We start from the raw sequence: 27,031 nt of genomic DNA, 5'->3' as shown, positions 1-27,031 counted from the left end.
AATAAACAACCCTTTTCACGCCAAGGAGGCGTTTTCCGAGTAAAAAGAGGCATCTTCTCGCGTTTATAATAGGGCTCGTTAGCGATCTTGTTATACTGTGTGAAAGACGCACCAGTCCGCCGCACAGCTCGCGCCCGCGGTATTCGCGTCACGCTCCATTTAGCGTGAGTTAATTAAAAATTAAACTACGCTCTCATTATGTCGTCAGACATTTAAATTTAACCCTCGTCTAATAGATAATGCCGCGAGCAGAGCGAACATTCCTCAGACAGAGGAGCTTTTTTAAACACAAGAGAGAACAACAAAGGAAAAGAAAAAAATCCCCTTGGAAACAAAAGGCGGTTATAATTCTTGACTAATTGGCCGTTTAATGAAATCACGTGCTAATTTACAGGAAGATATGTCTCTTTTGTGAGACCAAATTTGATTCTGTTTCTGTTAGAAATTTATTCGGAAGCTTCGATATTAGTTTGATTGCCACTTACTTAATTGAGGTTTAACATTTAATTACTTTAAATTCAATATTAAAATTTTTCCACCAAAATTCTTATTTTTGTTATTAGAAAGAAATTATATTTGGAAGGATTGAATGTTCAAAAGATTTTGTAGATAATATAATACCAGCCACCTTAGAAAAAATTTATCATAAAAAATTTAAAATATGTATGTTAATATACTGTAGAAATTTATTGGGTTTTTTATTCTATCAAATTTCTATACAGTCGGAAATAAATGCGCAGCTTGAAAGTTGAGCTACACTTCCTGACTATGCAACCGGAACGATTTCTCTGTCGAGCGGCGCTGCATAACTTGCAAAATAGCAGGCGCGTGTTGGAATGTTCATTTTTCCAGTAAATCGCAACAGTTTTCTTATCAGAAACTCCAAGGCTAAGGAAAATTTATATCTTTTAAGCATTTTCTCACTAATGACGCAGAAAAGTTAATTAACCAAACGAGCCGTTCTCCTCTCTGCACAAATGCAAACTCTCTCTCAGCCAAGGAGGCCCTGCTGATTATCATAATAACGAAGGGCACTTTGCGGAAAGCAGCTCGGCGACCACCCATTAGCGGCCCTAATGAATTGATTTCCGCGGTGGCCGCTCATTTCCCGCTCGTTTCCGCCGCAGCAATCCGCTACTAAGTGCCGGCAAATTGGTGCCGCCAATGGCCGGCCCGCGGGGCGGAGCCGCCGAGTGCGCGGCGCCGCCCCAATCGGCCTCCGGGACGCCGCCGCCGCTCGCCGTCCTCCAGTTCTTGGCCGCCTGAGCCATCAGCATGAGTGCCACTGATGAACCCCAGGATTAATGCACTGCTCACTTGTGATTCTAAGCAAAAAGGTATGTTTTTTAAATTACTTACAATGAACAAAATTTTGTATTATTATGATTTTTCTTTTTTCTTTTGTTTCTCTGTACAAAGAACATATTAAAAATGAATGCAAATATTTAAAAGGATTTAAAATAAATAAAATAATAATTTATTACTGATTCAATTAAAGCTCTGGACTCAATTAAGTCATTTTTTTCTATTTTATTTAAAAAAAAAATGCTCCATGTCATAAAATCAAATAAAGTCTTTAATTTTAAAGTGATGTGGTTTTTTAATACCAATTTATATTTATCAAATTTTCTTTATTATTTCCGAGGACTAAGAACGTAAATAAAATAAGAGAAATTCCATTTTCTTAAAATCCTGAAAAAGATCAAAAGAAATCTTTTGCCTTTGTTGAATGAGTAAAGATTTATAATGAAATTGGTCCATCAACTTGTTATTGTTTATTCAGAATAAAAGTCATGGAGACGTACAAAGAGCTGCCGCCGCTGCCCTTCTCCATAGAGGCCATAATCGCCGGGGGCCGTCCTGCCCACCGGCCGCCCCCGCCTCTCCCGGACGTGTCTGCGCCTCCGAACTTGGCCCCACCGCCCTGGGGTCTTCTGTACAGCCCCTGGCTGATGCTGCACCTGCAGCACCAGGGCCTCTACCATCCCCAAGTGCCGCCCCACGGACTCTTGCCCCTGCACCCGCCGCCCCCGCACCCATCACTCAGCCCCCACAGACTCAGTTCCTCCGAGGACGAGGAAGAAATTTCGCCTAGGTCGACGCCGCAACCTCGAGAGGACGACGCCTCGCTCACAGGTTAGTCCCGATTTTGGTAGCAAAAGGTCTTTCTAGAAAATATTGTGATAATTCAGTATTCAAAAACAATATAAATTTTTTAAATTTTTTTACTTTAGAAATTTTTTTCTTAAATTATGCCTAACAATAAGTATAAAATAATCGTTTATGTTAATATTTTTTTTATTATTTTTTTTATAACTTTGTTATAACTGTTTATTATTATTTCAAATAATTTAAAAAATATATTAAAGCTAATAAAAATTTACATTTAATATCTTAAACGTCAAATTTGAAATTTATTTTAGTAAATAAATTATGTAAACAAAATCATGCACTGAATTTAATATTGAACAAAACTCTTCACGAAAGAATGTTTTCCTCATGCCTTTAATTTTATTATGTAATAAAATTGTATTTAAATTTCAATAGTTGCAGAAACATTAAACATTATGTTACACTTTATTGTTACATGAATTTATTATTTATTACCATCATGAAAAACTGCATTCATATTGTGATTTCAATTTAATAGGCGACCGTCCATGTTTAGTGGAAAGATTAAAATTTTCACATAAATACAATTTTAATCAACTGAAATAATTATGGTGATTAAATTAAGTCTGTATGATTCTAGACATTAACTCAATGTTAAAATATATTTAAAATTTATATAATTCATTTTGCAACACCATTTCCAAATCACTTGATTTGCGTTAGAAGTTTTTTATCCCTCAATTTGAGCTTTTTTCTCTTGTGAGAGTGTTTTTTCCCCCATTCACATTAAAACAGCTAGGGACAATTTTTCACCGAGGGTCTTACGTCTTTGCCCGCTTCTCTCGTTTTCTCCCCGCTCAGGCCAAAGAAAATAGCAGGTGTCATACAAATCATTTCTGCCCCATTGCCCGAAATAGAGATGCCGCGTGCTGCCGTCCGCTTTGAACATTATCATTGGCAACGCGCGCCGACGACGATTTCCTCTCATTTCTCACCACATTTACTAAAATATACAACTGGCAAAACTAATAAGTTGTAACTGCTGAGCGGAGATTTTGAAGCTAGTCGAGCAGAACGCGCCGAGCCTCACTCGGAATAACAAAATGTTTAAAACACAAAAATATCAGAGCAGAGCAACACAGCAACTTTCAAAATGATGGATTGCTTGCACACAATTTCCACTTTGCTTTCCGTCTCTACCTCTGTCGACGCAAACATTTACAAACGACGTAAACATTTAAAAAGGCTTAAATTTTGATATAATCTTTTTTTCTTTCAAGTAATCTTAATTTTGTTTTAAAACTGGAATTTACCAATTTAGTAATTTTTTTTTTTTTTTTTTTTTGTAAAAAGCTTATTTTTAATTCTTATATCTGTGTATTTAGCATGAAACATACGTTATAATTCTTTTTAATAAGTTTTTAATCGTTTTCAATTTCTTTTTAATCATTATGAAATGATAATTTTTTCATTACTATAAAATTTTATGAATGTATCATTGTATGTTCCATATTTTATTTCATAAAAAATGTGAGCGAAATTTGAAATTATGTTTATGATTAAAAAAAAAACTTGAAAAGCATGTAATATTAAGTGTCAAAAGGGGAAGAACGTTTAATGATCTCATCTGCGTGTTGATGTATTACTTTAAAAAAAGCCCAAACATGATTTCATTTTTGTCAATGTGCCAAGACGAACGTACGTTGACGGAATCCACAATCACGATTTGCACATAATAACTCCATAAAGGGCGGGCGATTACCGCAAAAGCTCTGGAACAAACAAACGCAAATATTCGAGCCGCGGCGACGCCATCAATCCGCGTCTGGTCGCGGCCGCGGCGGCGCATTTGATCCGATCAACATATTCCGCGATCGTTGCAAAATTAGTAGGCAAATGTGCATTTCACCTTGCATAGTTATAAAGTGCTGCTGGCCGAGAGTGGCGTCGTGAGGCGAATCGCAATCAGCCGCCATTACCATTTCGCACTTCGATTCGCGCCGAGTGAGTGAGTTAGCGAACGTGTGCTAATCATATCAATGTGCACCCACACACACAACCAGACGCGACAATTAAAACAACAGAATTACAACCTGCTGATGAAATTGTTAGACAGGTCGCTTTTAAGCCCAGGGACTTCATTCTTTGCCAGCAAAGTTGCTCAATTCCATTATTAATGAAGGCAGGTTAACAGTTCATAAAATAACTTTAATAAATAAAGTGATTTAAACAATAAAAGGAAACCATGTTAATTACTTTTAATTTTGCAGTTTTGTAATATATATCCCTTTATTAAATTGTTAGATTTTTTTAACACAGCAAACAAAATTTTGATCAATTTGATTTAAATGAAAATAATATTTTAATTTAACTAATAGTAAATCAAAACCAATAATAATTTTTCATTGCTATTTTTAATAAAAATTTACAATTTAATTTACATAACATTATTTACTAATAAATATCTGTACAAGCTAATTTTTTAAAATCAAGGTTTATCATAATTTTACATATTGCCTCATGCTTGCCCCCTGTTGTTCATGATTTGTCCTAAAACCACCAGTGTAATTTTTCCAAACTTCAGAACACAATAATGTTTTCATTTTTTAAATGTCTGCTAAAATTTATGGTCACTAAAATATAAATAGTTTAGCAAATAAAACAAAGATTAACTTTCAAGATAGTATGCTGGGTCGTCAATAATTTTTTTCATTTTAATCTATTTCATGAAATTATTATAATGGAAATTAGATTGTAGCGTGCACAATATTTCATATGAAGGAGAAATTGGACGCAAATTTATTAATCTATTAATTATTTTCTTAAATCCAATCATAGAAGAAACTTAATCACATAATTAATGAGCAATTGTTTGGAGGTTATTTGAAGAAATTTACGCTTTTCCAGTGTGCATTGAACAGTGATTTGAACGGTGGATGTACTTTTTAAGAACGTTCTTGCCGCGGTGAGATATTCAAATTATAATTTACATGTTTGTCCCCCGACTCCATTGTCATATACATATATCTCGACGTTCAATTGCGAAAATTCCTCGGCGCTACTCCGCTTTTTCCATAGAGCCAGAGGCCGCGCCTGCTTGCGATACACCATCTCGCATTTCTTACTTTTCAGTTCCCGCAGCGGCACCTTTCAGGTGAATTTAATTTGCTCAAAAATTCCGCCCATGCAGTGTGCGCAATCGGCGCGCCCGCTGATCACAACAACGAATTAGAATAAATAAGAGATCACTTTGCGCGGTGAACTCATCAGTGGCGGCGCGCCGCTTTCAATAAGCCGATTATGCCGACGGTAACTATGTTATTAAAGAAAGCAGCCTGTTCAACAGGGTGTTCCCTGAAACAAACGCACATGCCTGATTTTCTCAAATGTACTTCCTTGAAAATGAAATGATTTTTTTAAATTTACAATTGTTAAATATCTTTATGCAAGAATTATCCATTAAAATATTTTCTTATTTAAAGAAATTTCTCTTATTTTTAGTTTAAAATTTTATGGAATTCAATTGGTAAATTTTAACAAACTGACTGTACCTTTTTAACTATAAATGTTAAATATAAAACAACCTCAAGTTATTCTTAAATTCTCTTCTTTCCCAAATGAAAATATATTATGGCTGAAATTTACTCACAATTAATCGTAATTATTTATTTATTATCTTTCATCACAATTATCCAAATAAATCTGCTAATAACATTTAAATTTAACCGCTAAAAATCTCAATTATAATGGAAATTTTGGAACCGTCATCTCTTGTTGTTTGTAAAATTTAGCTTTGGAACACTCTGGAGTATTAAAAATCATTATAAGCGCAGTTCAATAATCGCGTACGCACCCACGACAAAGTTTGCCCGAAAGGTGCATGGGCGCGGCGCGCAAGACAAATAAATTACTTCTGTATGACAGTGTCAAACACCGCTCGCTGGCTGTCAATTCGATATCCCAATCGGCTCTCGTCGGCTCCCGTAATACGCCCAAAAGCGATTATTACGCACGCACCCATTCACGTCGGTATATATATATCGCGCATATCAGACACCGCATTTATTTGTCATTGTTTCGATCGGTTCAAATCGTAATTGTGTTTTTTGTGATTGCTCACTCGAACATGTGCAGCCGATCATCGACGAGAGATGCAAATGGAAAACCGCAGATAACATTCATTTGCGCGTGTTTCAAATGCAAATCGGCTCCGCCGCCCAAACAATATAATTTTCGACGCCATGATATAAATATATAGGAATTCAGTGGACGTGCAGCTCATTGCCAGTCGAAAATCATCGGCGTTGCTGAGTTTCCATTCCACTCCGCCACAGCGATTATGAACAATTGTGGTGTGCATTGGCATAATTATATGCATGCAAATTCTTGATTGGCCACAATGACAATCGAACAATGCTGCAGCAATTTTGATTTAAATTTTACACGTGTTGCCTAAATTATACCCAAAGTTCTTTTGGAAAAGCTTAACTGGCCAGTGACAAATTTTTTATTTTAGAAAAAGGGTCCTTTTCAAGCAAGAAGGTTGACATGAAAAAGTCATTTTTAGTGAGTTTTTTTTCTGTCTATTGCTGGGTCAAAGGAAGCTCGGGATAATTCAAATTTTATTTTATTATTATAAAATCTAGGATGGTAATGATTTTAAAGAAAAGAAAATTTAAAAAAAAAACATCACCTTGTTAATCAAGTGGTTATCGCAAATATAAACATGCACTCTGTGTAAAGCGTCGGCATCAACCACTTTTCGTGTCAAGTGGGGTGGTCTGTCTAGTCTGATTGCTAACAAGATCTCATCCCCCGGCAGTCGAGCACTTCAGAAGGGGTAGCGTGTGCTTTTTAAGTGTGGCTTGCACGCATGTGTGTGTGCGTGAATTGGGGAAATATGTATTTGCTTGACAAACGCGAAATAGTGCGTCTGGTTCAGAGAGCGGAAAACTTCAAAGAGTCACATTTTGGACATTGAAGTGACGTGACTTCTGAAATTTTAGAGCCACTAATTAACGAGCACTATCTCCATAATATTTAAATTAAAAATACATTTAAGTAATTTTATTTTAATTTGTATAAATACTTCAAAAGGCATAATAAGATCTTTTGATATTATTAATCTTAATTAATTGACTTTTGAGGCTTCACCGTGATACAGTAACTCATTGTGATAGGCCAGAGTTAATTTTCCTTACGACTGTGTCAAATTATCCCTCTATACAAAGCTATTAACGTGGTCTAATCTGTTGGAAAAACTTGGCAATTAACGTATTTCGGTCAGTCCCGCGGGTCTCGTTTCCTGAAATTGTGATTTTTACAGGGGGTGGCTTTCGCTTCTCCCAAGGGTGGTTTTGGCGGCGGCTTCAAGGAGCAGATGTGGCCGCGCGCAGACCTCTCTCTTGTAATTATCCTCTCGCGTTTTCGTTCGGTTTGTTTTCAGAGAGGCGCATCTGCACCGCCTGAAATTCCAAGTGTTATTCTTTGAGCGCGTGTTTTTTTGCCCAAAGCCGCCACAAAAACAGAACCAATTAAAATTGTAGAAGAGTAGCGACTGCCGGCGCGAAATAGATTTATGGGAACTCGGCGGCTGATTTGCGTTTTGCGATGATGAGGCTTCGCATAATTGCTACTCACGCGATGTGACGAGCATGTGTGCAAGTCCAAAAGTTTCCTAATGAATTATGAATGAAATTCGATCTCTCTCGGCTCAATTAAAATAACATGAAAGTTTAGCACTTTGAGAAGGAAGCCCCCTTTTTTCAATTTGCTGCTTACTAATTAATAATTCAAATTGAGAATTTATAGTACATAATAATCTTCATAAACATTTTCCTTTCTTTAATAGAAAATAAATTTATTGATAAAATGTCTAAAGTCCAGCTGGTGCAAGCAGTTTTCAACATATTTTATGCACAATAATATTATTGTGATTAATTTTCTTTTTCATTTCATTTGTATTTAATAGTTTGACATTTCTTGCGCAGCGACTTGATCGCTAACAGAAATATTATGTGGTAAGAGGATATACAACAATTATACACCAGATTTTCACTTCCAAAATTTCACAATTTATACAATTAGATAATTTCTGTTGAAATTTTCCCTTTCGGTAAAATCTAAAAACAAGCTACCTCAAGTACAACCATCAAAATTAAATTTCAAGTTGAAAATGTTTTTTTTTCATCCTTTTTTAAATAAATGTCTGTATGTGGTTGAAATTATTCATTTAGAAATGATGAAACATGGCAGATGACATCCGGTGCTATGTCAATAGGAACGTAACTTCCGCAAGGCTTAAAAAATTGAATGCTTATCAGCATAATATAATTAATAAAAATTTAAAAAATTTCTAACAATTAGCGATGAAGTTGTGCACTTGCGTTATTGCTTATATAAATGCAATGCAACCAATTATTCGAAGTAAATTAATTTTAATTAAAATTTCATCATAATTTGTGGAAGATAAGTTAGAACTATTTAATTTTCATTTTGTTTTAAGACTATTATATGACACATGGTATAATTAAAAATTAAGCGGAATTTCTTTTCAATTTAAGTTTTAAGTTTTTATAATGTCTTCAAACTTTTAAAGGCCTGCTTATTGACATCTACAACTCCTGTTTGCGGCAAATCGGCCCGAAATTTTTGGACCCAGATTTTTTTATAGATTCCTACCTATCAGTAGAGTTGATTGCACAAAGAAAAATGGGGGGTAGCGCCGATTATTCTTGAAATATGATTTTTTGAATTTTTACATTGCGTCTTATGGAAATTTTCGTTTTTGGTGATTAAAAAAAAACTGCCCGAAATTTTTTGCTCAAAATTTCACAAAATGATAAGCGAATGACCCTAAACAGATTAGCAGAAAAAAATTTGAGGGTTCATGGGGCAAAAAAATAACATTGGGCATATGTGCGATCAAAAAAAACCTCCTTGGTACTCTTAGCATTGCAATAAGGAGTCCTTAAAACAAAAGTTGTTTAATTCACTTGATTTAAAACAAAACTATAATAAAATGTAAAATATTTCAAAAGCTAAAGAAATAAAATTTGGTGTTAATCTTTTAATAAATTTATTTTACGTTAATCTTAAATTTCTGCTATTTTGTGATTTCAGGTGGAAACTGCACTGAGCCAGCGAGTCCAGGTTCGATTTGTGGTGAAAGTGAGACTTCGGTGACTGGCGACGGTTCTTCTCCCGCCGACGGATCTTCTGTGGGAAAATCCAACGGGAAAATTCGGCGGCGCCGGACAGCCTTCACGAGCGAGCAACTGCTGGAGTTGGAAAAGGAGTTCCACGCCAAGAAGTACCTGAGCCTGACCGAAAGGTCGCAGATCGCGAGGTCGCTGCGGCTGAGCGAGGTGCAGGTCAAAATTTGGTTCCAAAACCGGCGGGCCAAGTGGAAACGGGTCAAGGCCGGCCTGGGATCGGGAACGCGCGGGTCTCAAGGGCCGCAGGGCGTGGGTCCTCAGGGTGGCAGCAAGATCGTGGTGCCCATCCCGGTGCACGTCAACCGCTTCGCCGTGCGCACCCAGCACCAGCAGCTCGAGAAGGCGGCCGCCGCGGCCGCGGCCACCGGCAGTGGCGCGGCCCTCAAGTTGGCCGGTCTGCCCACCCTGACGCCCACAGGACTTCTGCACCACTCGGCCGGCAGTGTCATGCGCTCCCTTGGTAACGCAACCTCCACGCCAAGTGTCACTTCGAGCAGTTAGAAATTCCCTAAAACTTCGAGGACGTTTAAAAACTTGAGTTTTTAAGAAGAAAATGGGATATTTAGGGAAAAGGACAGACGATTTGTCAATAAGACTTGTTTTATTTGTGTAAACCGCAGTGTTAAATCAGGCAAAACTTAAATTTTTATGTTCGCAGAAAAACTCTTAAATAAACAATACGGAATTTAAAATTTTTATACTAAAAGTAAGAAATCTGTTCTCCAGTGTACCAGTATTCCAAAATTAATGCAAGAGAGCAACAACAACAAATTTGACAGAACATTGAGATGAAGGATGAATAAAGCTTTTTTTAAGATGAGAAACAATTCCTTTGGAAAAAAGTTCATTCAATTTTTTTTTTTTTGTGCAATCAGCGCTCTGTGATTATCATTAACCAAGCTAATTTACCAAGAAATTCAATACTGCAGGTTTAAAATTTATAATTTTTTGAAAATGATCTGCTGATAGAAGTTAGGTAATTTTTTTTTCAAATTAATTAAGTTTAACTTGAAAATTTTGGAGGTAAAAAGACTCATTTCTTCAAGGGAAGTTAGTTGGTCCATTGATTGAAATTAAATGCTTTTTTTATTTTGAAAAATATGATTTGGGAAAAAAATTCGTGTTTCATCCTGCAAATTGATTCACAGAGCATCAGAAATTCTTGCATGCGTCGCTACAAAATTTTGCTCTCAAAATATTTTAACCAAATTTATTTAACTTAAGCAATTTCTGGAAATTTTAAAGAGGGATTCACAAACTTTTATTGTATGAACGATTTCTAAATGTGCCAAAATTAAAATCGAATTTTAAACGTCGAAATTATTATATTTATGTGACAAGTGCAAAAAACGCTGATTAAAACGCCATGGGAACTCGCGGACGATTACTTTGTGGCCGGCGCGAGTGTCTGGCAAATAAACTGCATTATTCAGTGTGCGTGTTTGTAAATAGTGTAATTTGCCGAAGACAGCCTTCACAATGATGCAAACCAATAAATTACGCGCGTCTAGCTCCCCCCGTCCACACACAGAGTCAATGGAAGCGCGAATAATTTGTCATAAATGCACAGAGCGCGAGCAGAAGCGAAGCGGCGGTTTGTAGGAAGCAAGAAATCTCTCTGCGCCATTATCGGTGCAGCGAGTCATTATTGTTATTATTAATGCTCCAGCTGTGGTTCTCTCTTTAAAATAAATCACCCGCGGGACCTTTCACATTAGCATTAATTCACCGATACATGACTCGGCATAATTCACCAAGACCGAAACGATGCACCTTTGAATAATGATCAAAATGTGTGATGTTTTCCTAGCCCTCGACTTAATAAGGCAGCGCCTCTCAGTCAGTGATGCTGACGATATGATTGCCCTTATCTGTAATTGAATTGCCAGCTCACAAAATTATTTAGTTGCTCTCAGTCAGATATAGGCCGGAAAGCACAAAACAAATTCGTTTATTTTGGATGGGATTTTTTACAAAAAAAAAGTTTAAGCAGAGGCTTTGGCAAAGATAAAACACGGCTCGATCAATTTTAATGGTAATTTTTTTCTACATTAGCATTGTGTTTTAGTTGTCAGTTCCAAGAAGACATAGTAAGAACAATTTCATTTATTCTGAGAACTGAATTTTTGAAATTTAACAATGTTTCTTACGGAAATTTTCTAAAATAATTTGTTTCCCTCAAAATTGGCCCCATTAAAATTGATAAAAATTTCACCAAATCACGTTCATATTACCCCAATTAAGACGGAAAAATAAAATCAATCAGGTCAGTCCACATCAAATTTATCTTACGGGAAAAGGACAAGAAGTTTTTTTTACAGTGTAGATGCCATAAGCTCCTCGTTAAATTAATTTTCAGTTTGTTCTAAAAAAAATATAGAACTTGCAAAGATGAAGTTGATTGTTTCATATATGTACCCTTATATAAAGAGAGATTCAACATTCATAATTCCAAAAACTTTATAAAAAATTCCTTTTTAAGAAATTTGCATTGAAAAATACACCATTGTACAAATTAAGAAGATGAAAAATGGCTCGTATGAAATCGGCTAGAGAGGATTGGAATCGATTTGTTAAAAAGTGACGCGGCCGTGGGTATATTAATCAAGCGATGCCTCCCTGGGAGGCCGCCGCGCTTTTCGCGCAATCAATTCCCGGTGTGTGCATGATTGCTGCAAACAAACCGCCGTCGGCGTGAATTTACAATGCCGCGTGTGAATAAGAATCGAAAGTCTAGAGTGCAACAGACGTGCCAATTCCTGTAATCTCGGGATTAAAAGCCACAAAGCAGGCCCCCGTGCCGCTTTGCTTCTTTTTATTGTCGCTAATCGAGTCGCGCAGGGGGTGAAAGCGACCCCGCGTTTACGCTGCAACAAAAGAGCAGCCGGCAGAAAATGTGCAGCATCCATAGGGCCGATTATATATAATATTAGTGCATTAACATAATGTGCAGGCCGTTTTTATATCATTGTTGTTGATGTCAAAGCAAATTCTGCTTTTTTGACTTTGGCTGGCGCACGCTCTGCCGCTTTGTTTTCTTTCATTCCGCCCTTGCGGGACGAGATCGACGCATGCAGAATTATGAAAAGCAGCAGCGCCCTTCGTACATTTCATTTGTTGTTGCATCTCTTGTGTGCGGCTGCCAGTTTGGCTAATTACGTGCGACAGTGATTTGAGTGCGTGAGGAATCGAAATTGGACGTGATGTTTATTACGGCGGCCTGAACGTTATTTGAATGAGTGGAATTTCGTTATGTCAAATGAAAACTCTGAAAGCAATATAAAATTATGTAATGCGACGATGATTTAAAGAATGTTTTGCATAATTGTGTATCAAACAATTGTAAATATGATATGATCTTTGTGTTTAAATAAATAAGCTGTTGCAATAATAACGCCATTCAAAGGAAGGAATTGATTTAGTTACTTTACCCAAATTTATCAATTTTCAACAACAGGAAGTTAAGAGGATCGCCCATATTTTAATATCAGGATTTGTTTTAATTATCATTTATTTTATACGACAGTACCATATTATTTTGATTTTACTTAATTTTTTAGAATCAGGCAAAGAAAGGCAATTCGACATACACAATTATTTTTTAAATAATATTTCATATCATGATGATGTGTCGTGGGAAAATTGATATATTTAATATTTACTAAAATGAATAAATTATAAATATTTCATTGAAGATAAGTTTTTATTACGTTTATTAACAAAAATATATGTAATCAATTATTTATTTAATGCGTTAAAATGTATTTAAAATTGTTTAAATTTAAAGTTTTTATATTAAACATTAATTATAATAAACATAATATATTTTATTAGAATTAATTAAATACAGTTTCGTGCTTACGTTAGCATTTTTTTATGCAATTTCTAAAAAAAATTAATGCTTATTCATCTTATTATTGTCCATTCAATTAATGAAAATACGCAAAATCTTACATGGAGTCAATTTACAACAATTAATTAAGATTAAATAATACAGTTCGTTATAACTTGTAAATGCTGAATTTCAAATTTTTTTACTTCTTTGCCGTTTCGGACTTAAAAAGTCAACTAAAATATTTTATAGTGAATTTTCATAAAACTCTTCCAATAAAATAATTGCCTTTCCCCCTTTGCTCTAATTTTGCACCAAACAGAAGAAATATCGTTTTCCCAAAGCGCACTCTTGTTAATAATAAAAACTAACTACCCACCGCACGCCGTGGGGGTTGCAACGGCAATTTAATAAAAATAGAGATCGCGCCGAGTGTTGCACGCGCATACGTATACGTATTTATCCTTGCGCGCGGTAATGATACAGTCGGGCGTATACCACACAGTACAATGAGAAAATTGTACATAATTCATTCGGGAAAGACGACGACGAGCTGGGGTGTTATTAAAACTATAGCCATACATCAGCACGCGCGCGGGGGCAGGAAGCGCCGCACTTTGTGCCGACGGGAGACCCAAATTGATTTTTTACCGCTACTTTTTGCGTCATCTCTGGCATTGCCGCCGACGCTCTATTAACAGAAAAATAAATTATGGCGTTCCTAATGGTTTTCCGCAGACCCGACAGTTATACCACGGGACAACCGTCAGAAAAAATAATGTAATATCATAGGGGGTGTATATCAAAAGTATACAAATCTATGTTAAAATGATATTTTGCAGACTGACCTTGATAAAGAAACGAAACATTCAAAATTTCCCCAAATTCATTTTACAATTAACGGTCAGGGAAAATAATTTCCTTGACACTCTTTGAACGACTAATGATGACAATTATCGCTTCTGTGACACCCAAAGTGAAAGGTCTAACTAGACGTTATATTTAAATGGCCAAAAGAAGCTTTTCAAAAAGGTGCTCTTTTGGGCAATAGACGAAAACTTAAAATTTTCTTAATTTTCCAATATATCGGATGACACTCTTTGAACGACTAATGATGACAATTATTGCTTCTGTGACACCCAAAGTGAAAGGTCTAACTAGACGTTATATTTTGATGGCCAAAAGAAGCTTTTCAAAAAGGTGCTCTTTGGGCAATGGACGAAAACTTAAAATTTTCCAATATATTGGATGACACTGTTTGATCGACTAATGATGACAATTATTGCTTCTGTGACACCCAAAGTGAGAGGTCCAACTAGACGTTATATTTCCCTGACAAATAAGCAAATTTTCTTTTAAACTTGGTATGCTTTTAATTTATCATAAACATTCTGAAAAGTAATTTTTTTAGTAAAATCTCCATATGATTAAAAAAAGTGTGATGGTTCAATAAGGAAAAAATTTAAAAAATGTTAAATTCATTTGCAACTAAAATAGATACAAATTATTTTTAAATTGCAGAAATATCAAATTCAGCTACAAAAAATAAAAAAATATGGAAACGTAAATTAAGTTTCTTACACATTTGGAAGGCATGAGGGAAACCGAATCGAGTGCAGGCCAGAAAGGGTAACGACGAGTCGCGTGTGCAATGAAACTGGGCGGAGTCGGCGCTGGTGCCTTGATAAAAGGGAGGAGGCGCCACGGGGGGCGCCTGATTTGCGCTCGGCGCCGCCACTTTCGCCGAGGGAAGAGAGGGACAATTATCGCCGTTATTACCACTACTCTGGCCCGAGAGCAGCCGACACTCATTAGCGATGAATTAATCTCGCCCAAAGATGGCCGACGCGCGCTAAATTGACTGCGCATTCGCGCAAAATTGTCTCCGCAGGAGCAGGGCTGCGTAATTGTGATGGGCGCTAATTTTATTCGCTGCTCCTTAATCACCACCAAAGTTACAAACTGAGTCGCACTGATTGCAAATTGAGATCATTTTAGATTAGAAATAAAACGCATTTTGATCAAAAAGTGTTTCTTGTAAGAATAAAATTTTATAAATGATGGTAGTTTTAATAACCGCTTTTCGTCATTTTTCCAAACAATTAGTTTATTAAAAGAAATCGCGCAGATCACTCTCAGAATCTGCACAGAATGTACGCTTAACTTAATTTATTTTATTTTTGTTTTTACATTTTTTTTCGCTTCTTCAGTTTAGGAAAGTTTTTGTATGACAATTTTTTATTTTTTTTTCCGACGAAAAGTTTCAAATTCAGAAAATAATTTATTTCAAATTCCATAACATTAATTGAATTTTGTGTCCATATTTAAAAATAAGTTTCTCAATTGTCGTCTTTTTATAGAAATGCGCGAAATAATTATCTAAGTTCGGAACCGACAGAATTCCTCTTCACCCCGCACGCAAGCAGCAGGGTCAAGAGTCAAAGGCATGAATTGATCCTTGAGATGTTGACATTGCCGCAGCTGAAGTGGTCTCATTATTTCCACCCCTGGCCAACGGCGTCGCACCCCCGGCGGCCACTCCACTGAAATATGGGGACACACGGCCGGATATTTACGCAGCGGCGGCGGGAAAACGAAGACGTGTCTTAAGTACCGGTCATTTTGGTTATTGCCTGTGCCAAGTCAGCACTGCAAATAAAACTGGCCAAGAAGGCGTGGCAGCCGAATCAGGCGAGAAAGAAAACTATCTGCGCCGACGACTTGTCTTTTGCAGCCGGCCGTAAAATTGCCTCTCGAGAAAAACGGCCTTTTCTTTCGCCAACTTAACTTTGCTCATTTTTACGAACTAAAGAAGTACGAAGCAGATTATCAAATTTTTATTTCATCTTGTAAAAATAATAATTAACAAACATTAAGAGCAAAAATATTTACTCTATGATTTTTACGAAATAAATGTTAATTTTTATTCCCTAAAAAAATAATTCAATTCAATTAAAAAAAGGATTGATTTGGGACTACAAACGGCAAATTCCTAATCATGCTATGCAAATTGATCTCCCAAACCGTTTTTTAACAATGGGTAGTTAAACGAGTCGGAAACAATTAAACGCCAATCTTTGCTAGCCTCTCTACAAAAAACACAATAAGCACGCGTGGTGTTTTGTTTCAAATAGGCTGGCCGAAATATTATGACACTTTTTATGGCCGCGTCTAAAATTAACAAGAGGCATTTTAATAAGGCGCTGCCACTAAAACGGAAGGTGAGAATAAAGTGGGGAAGCGGAATTTGCATAAGATACTTCGCACTGATCACTTTATTGCTTTCGGCCTTATTCGATTGACATCTGAAGCCCACGCCTTTCAAACTGAAACGCTTTATGGGAAATTTTGTGATGAGAAAAATAGAACCTAGAGAGGATGTTGGCAAGCAATAAAAATTACGTGTTTCCGGACAAATTTTATGTAGGCGACAGATTTTTTGAGAACTTACAATTTTAATTAAATGGAGACAGAGAGAGAAAATAATATATTTATAGACACTGCGATTTCTAAACGATCAGAATTGGAAAATCTTCCGCTCTCATAGACAGTCTCCAGGTATGTGATTTTCGCAATTCTTTGGAAAAAATTATGCTTCGTCGTCAATTATATTTTATCGTTCATTTTCAAACGCTTAAGAATATTTAAATTTTTCACTGTGTAAATTTTTGCCATAATTAGAAATTTTGGAAACTTGTAAAGTATGTAAAAGAGAAAGACAATTATAAAAAATCAAAATAAAATGATTTTGTCAGCAACTTTTTAATTAAAATAGCAAATTTTTATTCTCTGGAATGTTAAATCTAAATAAAAATTTCTATCAATTTACTCAAAAATTAAAAAAATTTCTCTTCCCAGTAAAATTGCACCGACCTAGCGTTGTAAGTATATTTATTTTGTATTTGACTAGATGCTAGGGAAAATTAAGAGGTAAAAACTATACGTGCATGTAATGGAATGAGTGGGTGGTGATCGGAGAAGAGAAAAATTCGCATCCAAAAGCCACACGCAATTGCTCAGGGGGGAGAGCATTGGTGTGCAGAAAAGCACATCCTGTGCGTCGCTCTGTGTCTCTCTCTCGAGAAATGATTTTTATTGCAGTGATTGGGATGCGACACCTGGAGTTTCCTGCGCCCGGCGCACGCGTTTTGCATGCGCGATGAGGCGTTAATCAGGCCTGAAAGGCTAATTGGCAGCCAACAGAGCCATTGTCTGCGGCCACTTCAAAGAACACACACGCATTCTGGCCAGCCGGCGGGGCAATCAGACTTTTATTAGCCGTTGGCCAATAATTTTGGCGCTGCCCGCCGCGCCGTTCGCAGAAATTGAGTTGCTGCGCGAATCTTGTTTCGCAATTAATGCACGTACGCGCAGTGTGTTTTATTTCGGTGGGCTGCGTCGGTAAATGAGCTCTGCTTGCTCGGCGTCCAAATTCAGCTGCAGGACCACACCTAGTTAAGGCAAACAATGCTCGACGCCGCCCTAGCGAGAGCATAAGTGTCTAATTGTTATGCAATTAACGCTTCATTAAGCTGCTTAATTCTGTAGGCTAAGGTTTTGTCACTCTCACGTGACAATAACGCGAAATTTCAGACATTAATTAATTTAAATTCGAATCAGTCAAAAAATGGTTTTATTCATTTTATTTTTTTATTACATCCATAGAGGAAATGACAATAATATTATTCTCACTAGAATAATGAAGCTACATAATATTTGTTTATGAAAAAAACTTTTTAACATATAATAAATTATTGCTGCAGTAATTAGCTATTGTTGGTAAATATAATTGAATATTTTAAATTTTTGTAAATTTTAGGAGCCTTAATTGATAACATGATTCATAATTATTATGTAAGTTTCAAATAAGAATCACTTGATTCTTGATTGATTGATTATTATTTTGCCAAGAAAATTGCTGGCCTGTTTAAAAAAAGATGAAAGTTTAAAAAGAAATTTCAAAATTTACTCTGAACTTGTTTGTTATCAAAAGATTATTAACCGCGGCTACCGTGTCTCTTGTAACGTTCAGACTTTTTAGCAGACCTTTACTAATTTTGATACACATTCTGCTTTATTTTTTATTTTTCCCAATGTTTTTTTCTGTAACGACTTAAAAAAGTAGAATAAGCAATAATAACAACAAGGGCACTAATTTAATTTACCAGTGAGAATGTTCTATTATTCATGTATGAGTTTGCTATGCATTCGATGCGAAATTTCACGGCGCGTTTGCTTTTATGAATAATTAATTTGCGCAAACTTTATGACAACTTTCATTAAGGAGGCAGAATGGGGAGTGAATTCTGCTGCTTTGTGAGCGTCAAGGGTGCGCGAGTCTAAATGAATTGTATGTAAATTTGCTTAAGATACGGTGCGGGGGAGCGTCCACTAAATTTAAATATGTTTAGATGGATTATGACTTGCACCACCCCCGCGCCTGTTCCGTCTGCTGAGTAAATTTATAACTCTACTCACACAAACTGATGCATCCATTATGATTAATTCAGCATTATTTGTCAAGAGATTCGAAATTTGCATTTGAGAATCATTTTATCATTTTTCCTTTACAAAAGAGTATTTTGAAAATATAATCAATTTGACCTATATTTTACTTGGGTTATTTGATTTGGATGAAACTCATTGGCATGGTGATAGCCTATGCCAAATTCCAAACCTGGCCTTTTACGTCGTGTTTATTATTACTGATTTAAAAAATATATTTCTTCTAATTAGCAATTACCTTGGATTCTACTGAAGCAATTTAACAAAAAAAACTTGGCACCATTTAAAATTCATTGAAATAATGGTTTTTATTTTTAATTTAAAATTTAACCCTTACATTTATTTAGCAAGGAAAATTTCTTGATTATCATCTTTATTTTAAGAAGATAAATATGAAAAAAATTTGATTCGCAAATTTTGAATCCATAAAAAGTGCATTGATTGACTGCAATCAATTTGCCTTGCCGAACAGCTGCTTCTATAGCTTTTATTGAAAACATTAAGTGATGGTCCAAAACAATTACCAATTCATCAATCACCTCCCCCGTCGGACGCCACACACATTCACCGGCCGGGTAAAAAAGCTGCGTGGAATCAGATAAGTGAGGCGCACAAATAACAATTTTTCGATCACGCGGTCATACAGGAAACACGAAAAATTCAATTACCCGATAAAAGTCGCGCGGCTTTGCATTCGAATTTGCTGCCTTATCGCGCATCTCCAATTGCCTCTCGTTCATAAATTTATTCAATCAATTTCGATGATTGCCGAGTCACGGCCGTGCTCCTGGTCGGCAGGCAGCCGGCGCATCAGACGCGTCCGGCGGTTTGCCTAATTCGACAACGCAGGCGGACGTAAACGGACGTGCGACCGCGGTGGTAAAATTCATACGCCACTGACAGCCGGTGATTGATGGAGGTCAAGCAGCCTCTCAGCAAACAGCACCATCCTTTTCTCACACTCCCGGAACATACCAGGGAGCAGATTTCCAGCCACGCAATGGATAATTTGAGAATAGTTTGGAATATGTTTCTTTTTTTTTACAGCTTTGGCTGAATAAATCGATCAGTAGAGGAATTTTTCATTTAATTATTTATAATTTATGTTCAAATAAATGTTGAACTTGCCGGATAAGAATATTGAAAAATTGAGAAGAGATTATTTTATATAAAATTAATATTTTAACGCCTTTAAGCTTGGCGTCTCTAGAAATGGAATAGCCACTAATCAGAGAATTTTAAAATAATGTTAATCTAACCGCACATTCAATGATATGCTAAAGTTTATTTATTTAATACCCAAAATAAAGTTGAAATATTTATTGACAACCGAAGAAAAATCGATTTTACTGGCGTATAATAGAGGTTAAAAAATAATAAAGATAATATTAATCTTTAAATCTTTAATTATAAAATAAATGTGATTTAATATATAATATGAATGAATATGAATAATATGAAAATCTATAATAAATAAAATTAAATACAATTATGTAAAGAGTAAAATTTTATATCATTATTCATTATCAACAATTTAAAAAAACAACATTTATTTAAATATTAATTTTATACTAGAATGTCAGAAGAATTTTACCTGTAAAAGGAAAATATTAAGAATGCAGATGCAAAGCGGAAAACGTTAAAATTAAAAAATTTATGAATGTCATATTTTCTTCTTGTTGCTTTCGTGCGTAATTTCTACAAATTATACCTTTAACGTGAAGATCCCGCTAAAAATCCGCTCCCCTCTGTTAGTCGAAGTGAGTTCGCTGATTGTCTTTTTGAAAAAAGCGACCACCCGGCCAGCGCAGATTGATTTGGCAGGGCATTAGCGGCGCAGTCGGTTGTTTCTTTTTCTTTTTCAAGAGCAATATCATCGCCTGCCTTTATGTTCACTGACCTGTAAATACCAGCAGTCAACTCGACACTCAACAAAATTGCCATCAATGAGATTTGGAAAAGCAACGCGCCTCCTGCTCTCTCCTCTCGCTCATAATTTGACACGTTAAAAAACCATCAATCACGCATGCAAATCGCACCGCCATTATAACAGAATCTGCTTGGTGGACGTTTGCAGGCGCATTATCTAATTAATTGAGCAGAAAACATCAACAAAGGCCGGCCAACAACTGTCGCGGCGCCCTTTGTGCGAAACGGAAACCCTCTTGGCGGTATTCAAAGAGTTGTAATCACCGTGCAGCCCATGTTTGGAAGTGCAGATGCTCACTGCGCCAATGATTAATTAATGTTTGTACACAATTTTTCTCACAGAGAGATTGAAAGAATTTTTGAAGAAAATGAGAGTCAAGTCACAAAGAATAAATAATAATAAAAGGTTCTAGAATCTTTTTATTAGAATTTTATTTTATGTTTTTACTTCCAAACTATTTTGCTAGAAAAGAAAAGAAAAAAATCAAACATTATAATTGGAATTTTTTTTAAACTATTGAAATTTTTCATTTGATCAACCAAAACGACCAGTTTTGATTTTTAAATTAAAAAAATTTTTTAACAGGGATCGCCTACTTTTAACTCCAGGTTTCCTCAAAATCGTATTTTTTACATTACTTTTTTGTATAAACTCGTTTCTTTCCAAACAAAAATTATTAAAGCATATTTTTTGGAAAACCACTTAAATTTAAAAATGAAGATAATAAAATATAATGAGCGTTAATTACGGAAATGAAGATTCGGGCTTTTCCTCGTTGCAAAAAATTGTTTTTTATTCAAAAACAAACGGCTCTACCAGTTACGGTCACGGTCTGCGACCCTATTTCATGAGCAAGAAAAAATACAAAAAATCAGCAAAATTTAAAAAACCACATTTTAACATAAAAATAAAAATCTTAAAACTAACAAATTCAAGTACCAACCTATTTCATGAGCAAACGCGCTGCTCGCTGACTAATACAAGAATGAGCTAGCTAAAGACAGATTGATTGGGGGAGGTGATCTTTATTGGGTGATTAGCGCGCGGCGCGGCCGACCACGGGGGCGCCGAATGACGTCGGGCACATTATGCGTTTTCGAGAAAAAGCTGTTTGCTTCCTCTCTCAAAAAGGACATCCACCTTTGATCGAATTGGTGGCTCGGTTGGCTTATTACATTATTACCGCATGCCATTGCCATTGCTTCCAGCACTTTTCTTTTTGATTGATTTTGTTCGAATTTAATAACCGTTGCATCTGACCATGCAAAAGAGTGGCCAAATTCAGTCGCGTGTTGAGCTATTTGAAAACCATTGCTGTCCGTCCCAATTGAAGCCGGATCAAAAGTTTTTGAAATTGCCCTTTTATGCTCGTCAAATCGGAAATAAACGTGTCTTTTTGTCTCCCCAATGTAAACTGAAGAGCAATCGGCGCATGGCACGCGGTATACACAATTACGTAGAGCAGGTTCACATTTGGGTTTTACATGCATTAAACATTTTCGCAGATTTGAAGAGTTTGAGAAAGCAACTCGTACTCTGGCAACTTCTTGGCTGATGGCCCTGATTTTCTCTGATTTTCCTTTAAAATAAGGAATGACCATTGTGGTTGAAAATTGTTCGGGGGCTTTGGGTGTTGGAGGATTTTTTGCTTTATTGTGTGCTTTGTTGATAAAATTTACGGGGTAACAATTTTGACGAAGAATTTTGTAAATGTTGGAAATTTCTTCTTTCAAAGAAATTTCCCCTGAGCAATAACTGTATGCTCTTTTAAACATTGAGAGAGCAACAGAGAACTTAGTTGAGAAAGAGTGATTTGATTCAAAGTGGAGGGTTGAGTTGGTGGAGGTGGGCTTGCGGTAAACTGAAATTGCAATTTTTTCACCATCTTTTTTTAAAAGTAGGTCAAGAAATGGGATTTGGTCATCCTTTTCAAACTCACAAGTTAATTGAATTGAGGGGTGACAATTTTTTGCAACGAGGAAAAGCCCGAATCTTCATTTCCATGATCATCTCCTCGAGTGTCAACTTCTTCAAGCGTTAATTACGTCTCTACGTCATTTACTTTTGCCCTTTTTATCAATTCAACGCGATTTAATTGGACTGAATTGAATGCATTTAAAAACTAAATGAAGACTAGAGCCTTAAATTGCAACAAGAGGCCCAAGCTCATCTTTTAAAAAGCCACCCTTCATTTCCGTTTGCCATAAAATAGCCCAAACTCGCCCCACCTAATCACCAGAATGAGAACAAGCAACGAAAAACGGTGGCGCTGAAACCGGGCTAATTGGATGAAAAATCTACCGCGCTCAAATTGCAAAAAGCAGGAAGGAAAGTAAGTGGAGTCGAAAAATTATGTGAAACACGTTTATTTATTTTTTATTCAAAACAGACCTCCTCCGAGAACGGGAAAAATTGTCCCCCCGGGCGCAGATAAGGACGTTTGTACAATATTTATTTTCCGTGGTCGGCTGCACCAAAATGTGTCTCCTTTTTGTCCGCCGTGTCCTTCTCGTTTCGTGCCATCCATCTCACTCACAGGGCTCAATTAGGGGCGGCCGAAAATGCTGCCACCCCCAGAACGAGAGAGCCGCATTACAAATGACTGGGCCAGGCAGCGCAATAACCATTATTGAGCAATCATAATGCTCTCCGTGAGCGATGACATCGGCCGATGGTTAATGGTGAGAAAAACTCGCGAAACGCTGCACCCTGCACGAGAGAAAAATGTTTGCCGTCGAGGGAGAAATGAAACAGATTATTGTCGTCCGAAGAAGGAAAAACGCTTTTTTGCGGCTAATGAAGGAAAAATTAGCTCCGAATGCACTTAACTCACGTTTGTTTTGCCGGTGATTTGTGGGATATTGTTCGCTTTAGGGGTGGTCAAAAGGGTGTTTTTCTAACGAGAGGTCGTTTCCACATGGCTTGCACATGCTCTTTTTTACCACATTATTATTTCAAATCGTTAGCAGATGCGAGTGCAGGGATAATTTCTTTTTGTACAAGTTGACGGCTGAAATATTCTAAAGAAGCCAACATGAAATTTTTTCCGGACATAATTTAATAAAAAAAAAATAATCGTTTTATTTTATTAGAAGTCTTATTTATTAGGTTAAAATTAGTAATTTCTTTTTAATAATTTGCTAAACATAAATTTTTGTTTAAATAAAATTTGTTCAGTAATATAATTAAACTTAATAATTTGTCAGCACAAAGGAATTTATTTTAAAAAAAAATTTTTTTTACATTGAACTGTTCTTTTTAATTTGGTTTTAATTGTAAGAAAAATAACTTGTGCTATTTTTATAGTTTTCAGCAAGGCTCATACAAAATTCTCTCAATTCTTTATTCTTACTTGCAAATAATTTTATATATATATTTTTTTTTCATAATCTAATTTTAATTTTAGGTACTAAAAATATGATCATATAATCATACATGTCTAATTTTATAATTCCCCATTCTGGCTTTACTTCAGATTTTATATTTAGGCAATTTTTTCCTCACAAAAACTAAAAATTTGCCCAGACCCGGGATTGAACCGGGGACCTTTAGATCTTCAGTCTAACGCTCTCCCAACTGAGCTATCGAGGCTGATAAATGCTGGGCACCATTGACGTCAAGTCTCGCTCCGAAGTAAGCGCCGGGCCACGAAGATCTTATCAATTTGCTCTGGTGTCGCATGTCGCAAATGTAAATTTTTATCTCAAACTTTTATAAAATGAATTCTGAATTACGGCCAAATTGTGCAGTCAACTAGTATAAAAAGTGGCTGCCAAAACGTCTCATATTTTCCCCTGGCGTGGATTGGGGGAGCAAGGGGCGGTGCCGGTGGTGCACAATAGAGCCACTAAATTACCCTGTGACAGTTAAATGGAGTCTTGGTCGGCAGTGTCACAGGTCATCTCTTGCGCGTCTCTGACCAAGGGGTCGTTTTTTATAAAAGGCCGTGTATCATATTTTCTGCTTACAAAAACTTATGTGAGCAGAGAAAAAATAAATAATCAACAAAACGAATTGGTTATATTTTAAAATACAGCTCATGTAATAAAGGACAAAATATAATTAATTAAACTATGACATTATTCCTCAGTGTTAGATTTTAATTTAACTTTTTCCATAATTATTGTTACACAACACAGACAAATGAAGAACCTTGGAAGATTTTCACAATAATGAGTGCAAGCGGAACATTTGTGCAAATGTGTGTCTATCAATTAATTTTGAATTAAGTAATATATCAGCAACTAGAAATCAATTTGATGAATAAATCACTTGTATATTTTATACAAATTAAATTACAATAATTCAAATTTCCTTTCCCAACACGATTGAATTGATTTTAAATTTTTTTATACATTATCCAGCTAATTCTATTGAAATTTGTGGCTATTCTTGTTTTAATTACAAATCAATCACAGCCCATGGGTGAATAATCAAAAATTCTGTTGAAAAACTTCAATAAAAACTTGTGTGACCCTGAAAATAAGCAATAAAATATAGTGAGTCAGTCTTGTGGCAATCAAAAATTATTTTCAGGAGTCACTTTTTGTCATAGTCGCTTCCGAGTCGTATCAAAAAGCAATGCTTTTCTTATCATATTAACTTATCTCAACACCATCATTCGATCAATCTGTTGATCAGCCTTGTGTCTTTTGTTTTCTCGGGACTGCCAAGTTACCGGCGGATGCGTTCACTCCGGTTCCAATCGTTTTGTTGAACACGACGTTCGAAACCGCAATTACGGGCATGAATAGTTGCAAGGGGTATTCACTGCGAATTAAAAACTTCCGTCATTATTTTCATTAAAAAATAGCTCACTCTTGATTGTGGTTGAGAACATTGAGGGGGCAACAAAAAAAATTTATATTTTTTTTTTAAATAAACCCATGATTGTCGGAGATATACGAATGAAAATTACATAATTTATCTAAATGAAGCAATTTCTGTTATTCAAGAGTGAAAATTTTTGTACTCACCAAGAGTTGGAAACAACTTGAGCTTCATTGGCGCTGACGATGAACCATGGAAAAAGTATTGAGAAGAGACAGCCACTAAAAAGAGAAACGATTTTACAAAATAAGTATTATTTTATTTCCTAAAATATCTCAACTCACTTGATGATATAAGAGGCTGATATGGACGTGACAATGGTGAGTGGCAGGCCAAAGCCGAGGAAGTAAGGCCACTGCGTTTCGATGAATGTGAGCCTCTTGTGCAGCTCCCAGCCCATGTTGAACCATTTGTACTCGAAGGCGTACAGAGAGTACAAGAGGCTCATGTGGACCATGCTGAGGATCTCCCCCATCGGGTACAAGGGCAGTGTGCTGACCAGCATGGCCTGCAAGAGGAACAGAGACTGCACCAGCAAGCTGAAGAGGAAGTCCGCAATGGTTTTGCTGATGCTCGCCATCATCACAGGTCGACCTCGAGAGTAACGGTAGGCCGAGTCAGCAATGTCCTGTTGAATAAAATTTGAAAATAAGTAAAAATTAAATAGGACCAGACAAAATTTTATTTTCTTTTCTAATGCAAAACCATAATTTGTTTTTAATTTAAAATTTTTGCTTTGTGATTTGAAAGCGGTTGTACCTGAAACCACAGCGCGTTGATCATTTTGCTCAGAAGAAAAATTGGCAAGACCCAAACGGCACCAAAAGTCCATGACAGCAAGGACTTGGTCCAGGACCACATATACTGGTCTGTGCCCAGTAGAAAGAGGACTCTTTTCATTGACGGCAGCAAAATGTAGTCGAAAACCAAGATGCTGGCCAGAAAAACTCCGCCGTTCAGTAGACAACACTGAAGAGTTCTTTCTAAAACTTTTGGACGTCTGTAGAAATAAAAAATATTTTCAATACATGACGAATTTTTTTAAATTTTTAATTATACTCGGCTGGTTTTGCGTCCTTTTTGTTCGTTTGCCTGCGAACTGGCGTTTGCAGCTCGCGCTCCTGGATTTTCTTGTCCAAGTTGGCCAAAGTCAGAAATCCCATGGAACTGTCGTACAATCCTCGGGCGATTGCATAAGATGACCTCTGCAAGAAATACGACGCATAAAAACTACAAAATCAAGCCGTTTGGGAAATTATACCTGAAATAACTCGACAGTTGTTCCCATTTTGGTCGTCTGAACTTCACAATTTCGCAAGAAGGTATGTAAGCAGATGCAAAGCAAGAAGTCTTTGCTTTAAATTTTCTGAGGAAGAAATCGAGGTTTTGATGTTTGACGTGTTTTTCCGTCTAATCTTCAGATACTTTCACATTTATCATTGCTCTATGTACTCTAGATTCTTTGCGAAAACTAAAAATAAATCGCACATTTGCGATTAATCTCACGCAATGGCTTTTTCCTAACGTAGCGAAATGCGAAATAATCGAAATGTTTTTGATTCAGCTGGAATGACAATGTTGCCAATTAATTTAAAATTCATAAAG

At 36.2% G+C, this 27,031-nt stretch overlaps 2 protein-coding genes and 1 non-coding gene across 3 annotated transcripts; 1 reads left to right on the top strand and 2 right to left on the bottom strand.

Moving 5' to 3' along the window:
* Positions 1 to 1,261: 1,261 nt before the first annotated feature.
* On the top strand, positions 1,262 to 12,728 carry LOC132195187 (homeobox protein GBX-1). Its single transcript, XM_059617010.1, has 3 exons — positions 1,262 to 1,337; positions 1,784 to 2,136; positions 9,235 to 12,728. Exons 2-3 carry the CDS (start codon positions 1,794 to 1,796, stop codon positions 9,828 to 9,830), a joined length of 939 nt encoding a protein of 312 aa, XP_059472993.1. The 5' UTR covers positions 1,262 to 1,337; positions 1,784 to 1,793; the 3' UTR covers positions 9,831 to 12,728.
* An 11,386-nt stretch (positions 12,729 to 24,114) lies between these two features.
* Positions 24,115 to 24,187, bottom strand: Trnaf-gaa (transfer RNA phenylalanine (anticodon GAA)). Its single transcript has one exon. It is a non-coding gene; the product is annotated as a tRNA-Phe (tRNA).
* A 410-nt stretch (positions 24,188 to 24,597) lies between these two features.
* Positions 24,598 to 27,003, bottom strand: LOC132195173 (etoposide-induced protein 2.4 homolog). The gene is made up of 6 exons (XM_059616993.1): positions 26,688 to 27,003; positions 26,486 to 26,631; positions 26,186 to 26,426; positions 25,711 to 26,054; positions 25,573 to 25,647; positions 24,598 to 25,366 (listed from the first exon to the last, which is right to left on the bottom strand). The coding sequence occupies exons 1-6, from the start codon at positions 26,712 to 26,714 to the stop codon at positions 25,234 to 25,236; spliced, it is 966 nt and encodes a 321-aa protein (XP_059472976.1). The 5' UTR covers positions 26,715 to 27,003; the 3' UTR covers positions 24,598 to 25,233.
* Between the last annotated feature and the right edge of the window lie 28 nt (positions 27,004 to 27,031).

The sequence above is a fragment of the Neocloeon triangulifer genome, unplaced genomic scaffold, assembly GCF_031216515.1.
Source record: "Neocloeon triangulifer isolate White Clay Creek 2 clone unplaced genomic scaffold, ASM3121651v1 ptg000009l, whole genome shotgun sequence".
Classification (NCBI taxonomy): Eukaryota; Metazoa; Arthropoda; class Insecta; order Ephemeroptera; family Baetidae; genus Neocloeon; species Neocloeon triangulifer.
This window is presented reverse-complemented; position numbering and strand designations above follow the sequence as displayed.

What these genes read in the sequence shown, in the direction of transcription:
- LOC132195187 (XM_059617010.1), top strand. Translation starts at nt 1,794, where the DNA reads ATGGAGACGTACAAAGAGCTGCCGCCGCTGCCCTTCTCCATAGAGGCC. An exon ending in GGACGACGCCTCGCTCACAG is followed by an intron (nt 2,137 to 9,234) that starts GTTAGTCCCGAT and finishes TTGTGATTTCAG; the next exon opens with GTGGAAACTGCACTGAGCCA.
- LOC132195173 (XM_059616993.1), bottom strand. Translation starts at nt 26,714, where the DNA reads ATGGGAACAACTGTCGAGTTATTTCAG. An exon ending in TCAGCCTCTTATATCATCAA is followed by an intron (nt 25,648 to 25,710) that starts GTGAGTTGAGAT and finishes TTCTCTTTTTAG; the next exon opens with TGGCTGTCTCTTCTCAATAC. An exon ending in CAAGTTGTTTCCAACTCTTG is followed by an intron (nt 25,367 to 25,572) that starts GTGAGTACAAAA and finishes TTTAATTCGCAG; the next exon opens with TGAATACCCCTTGCAACTAT.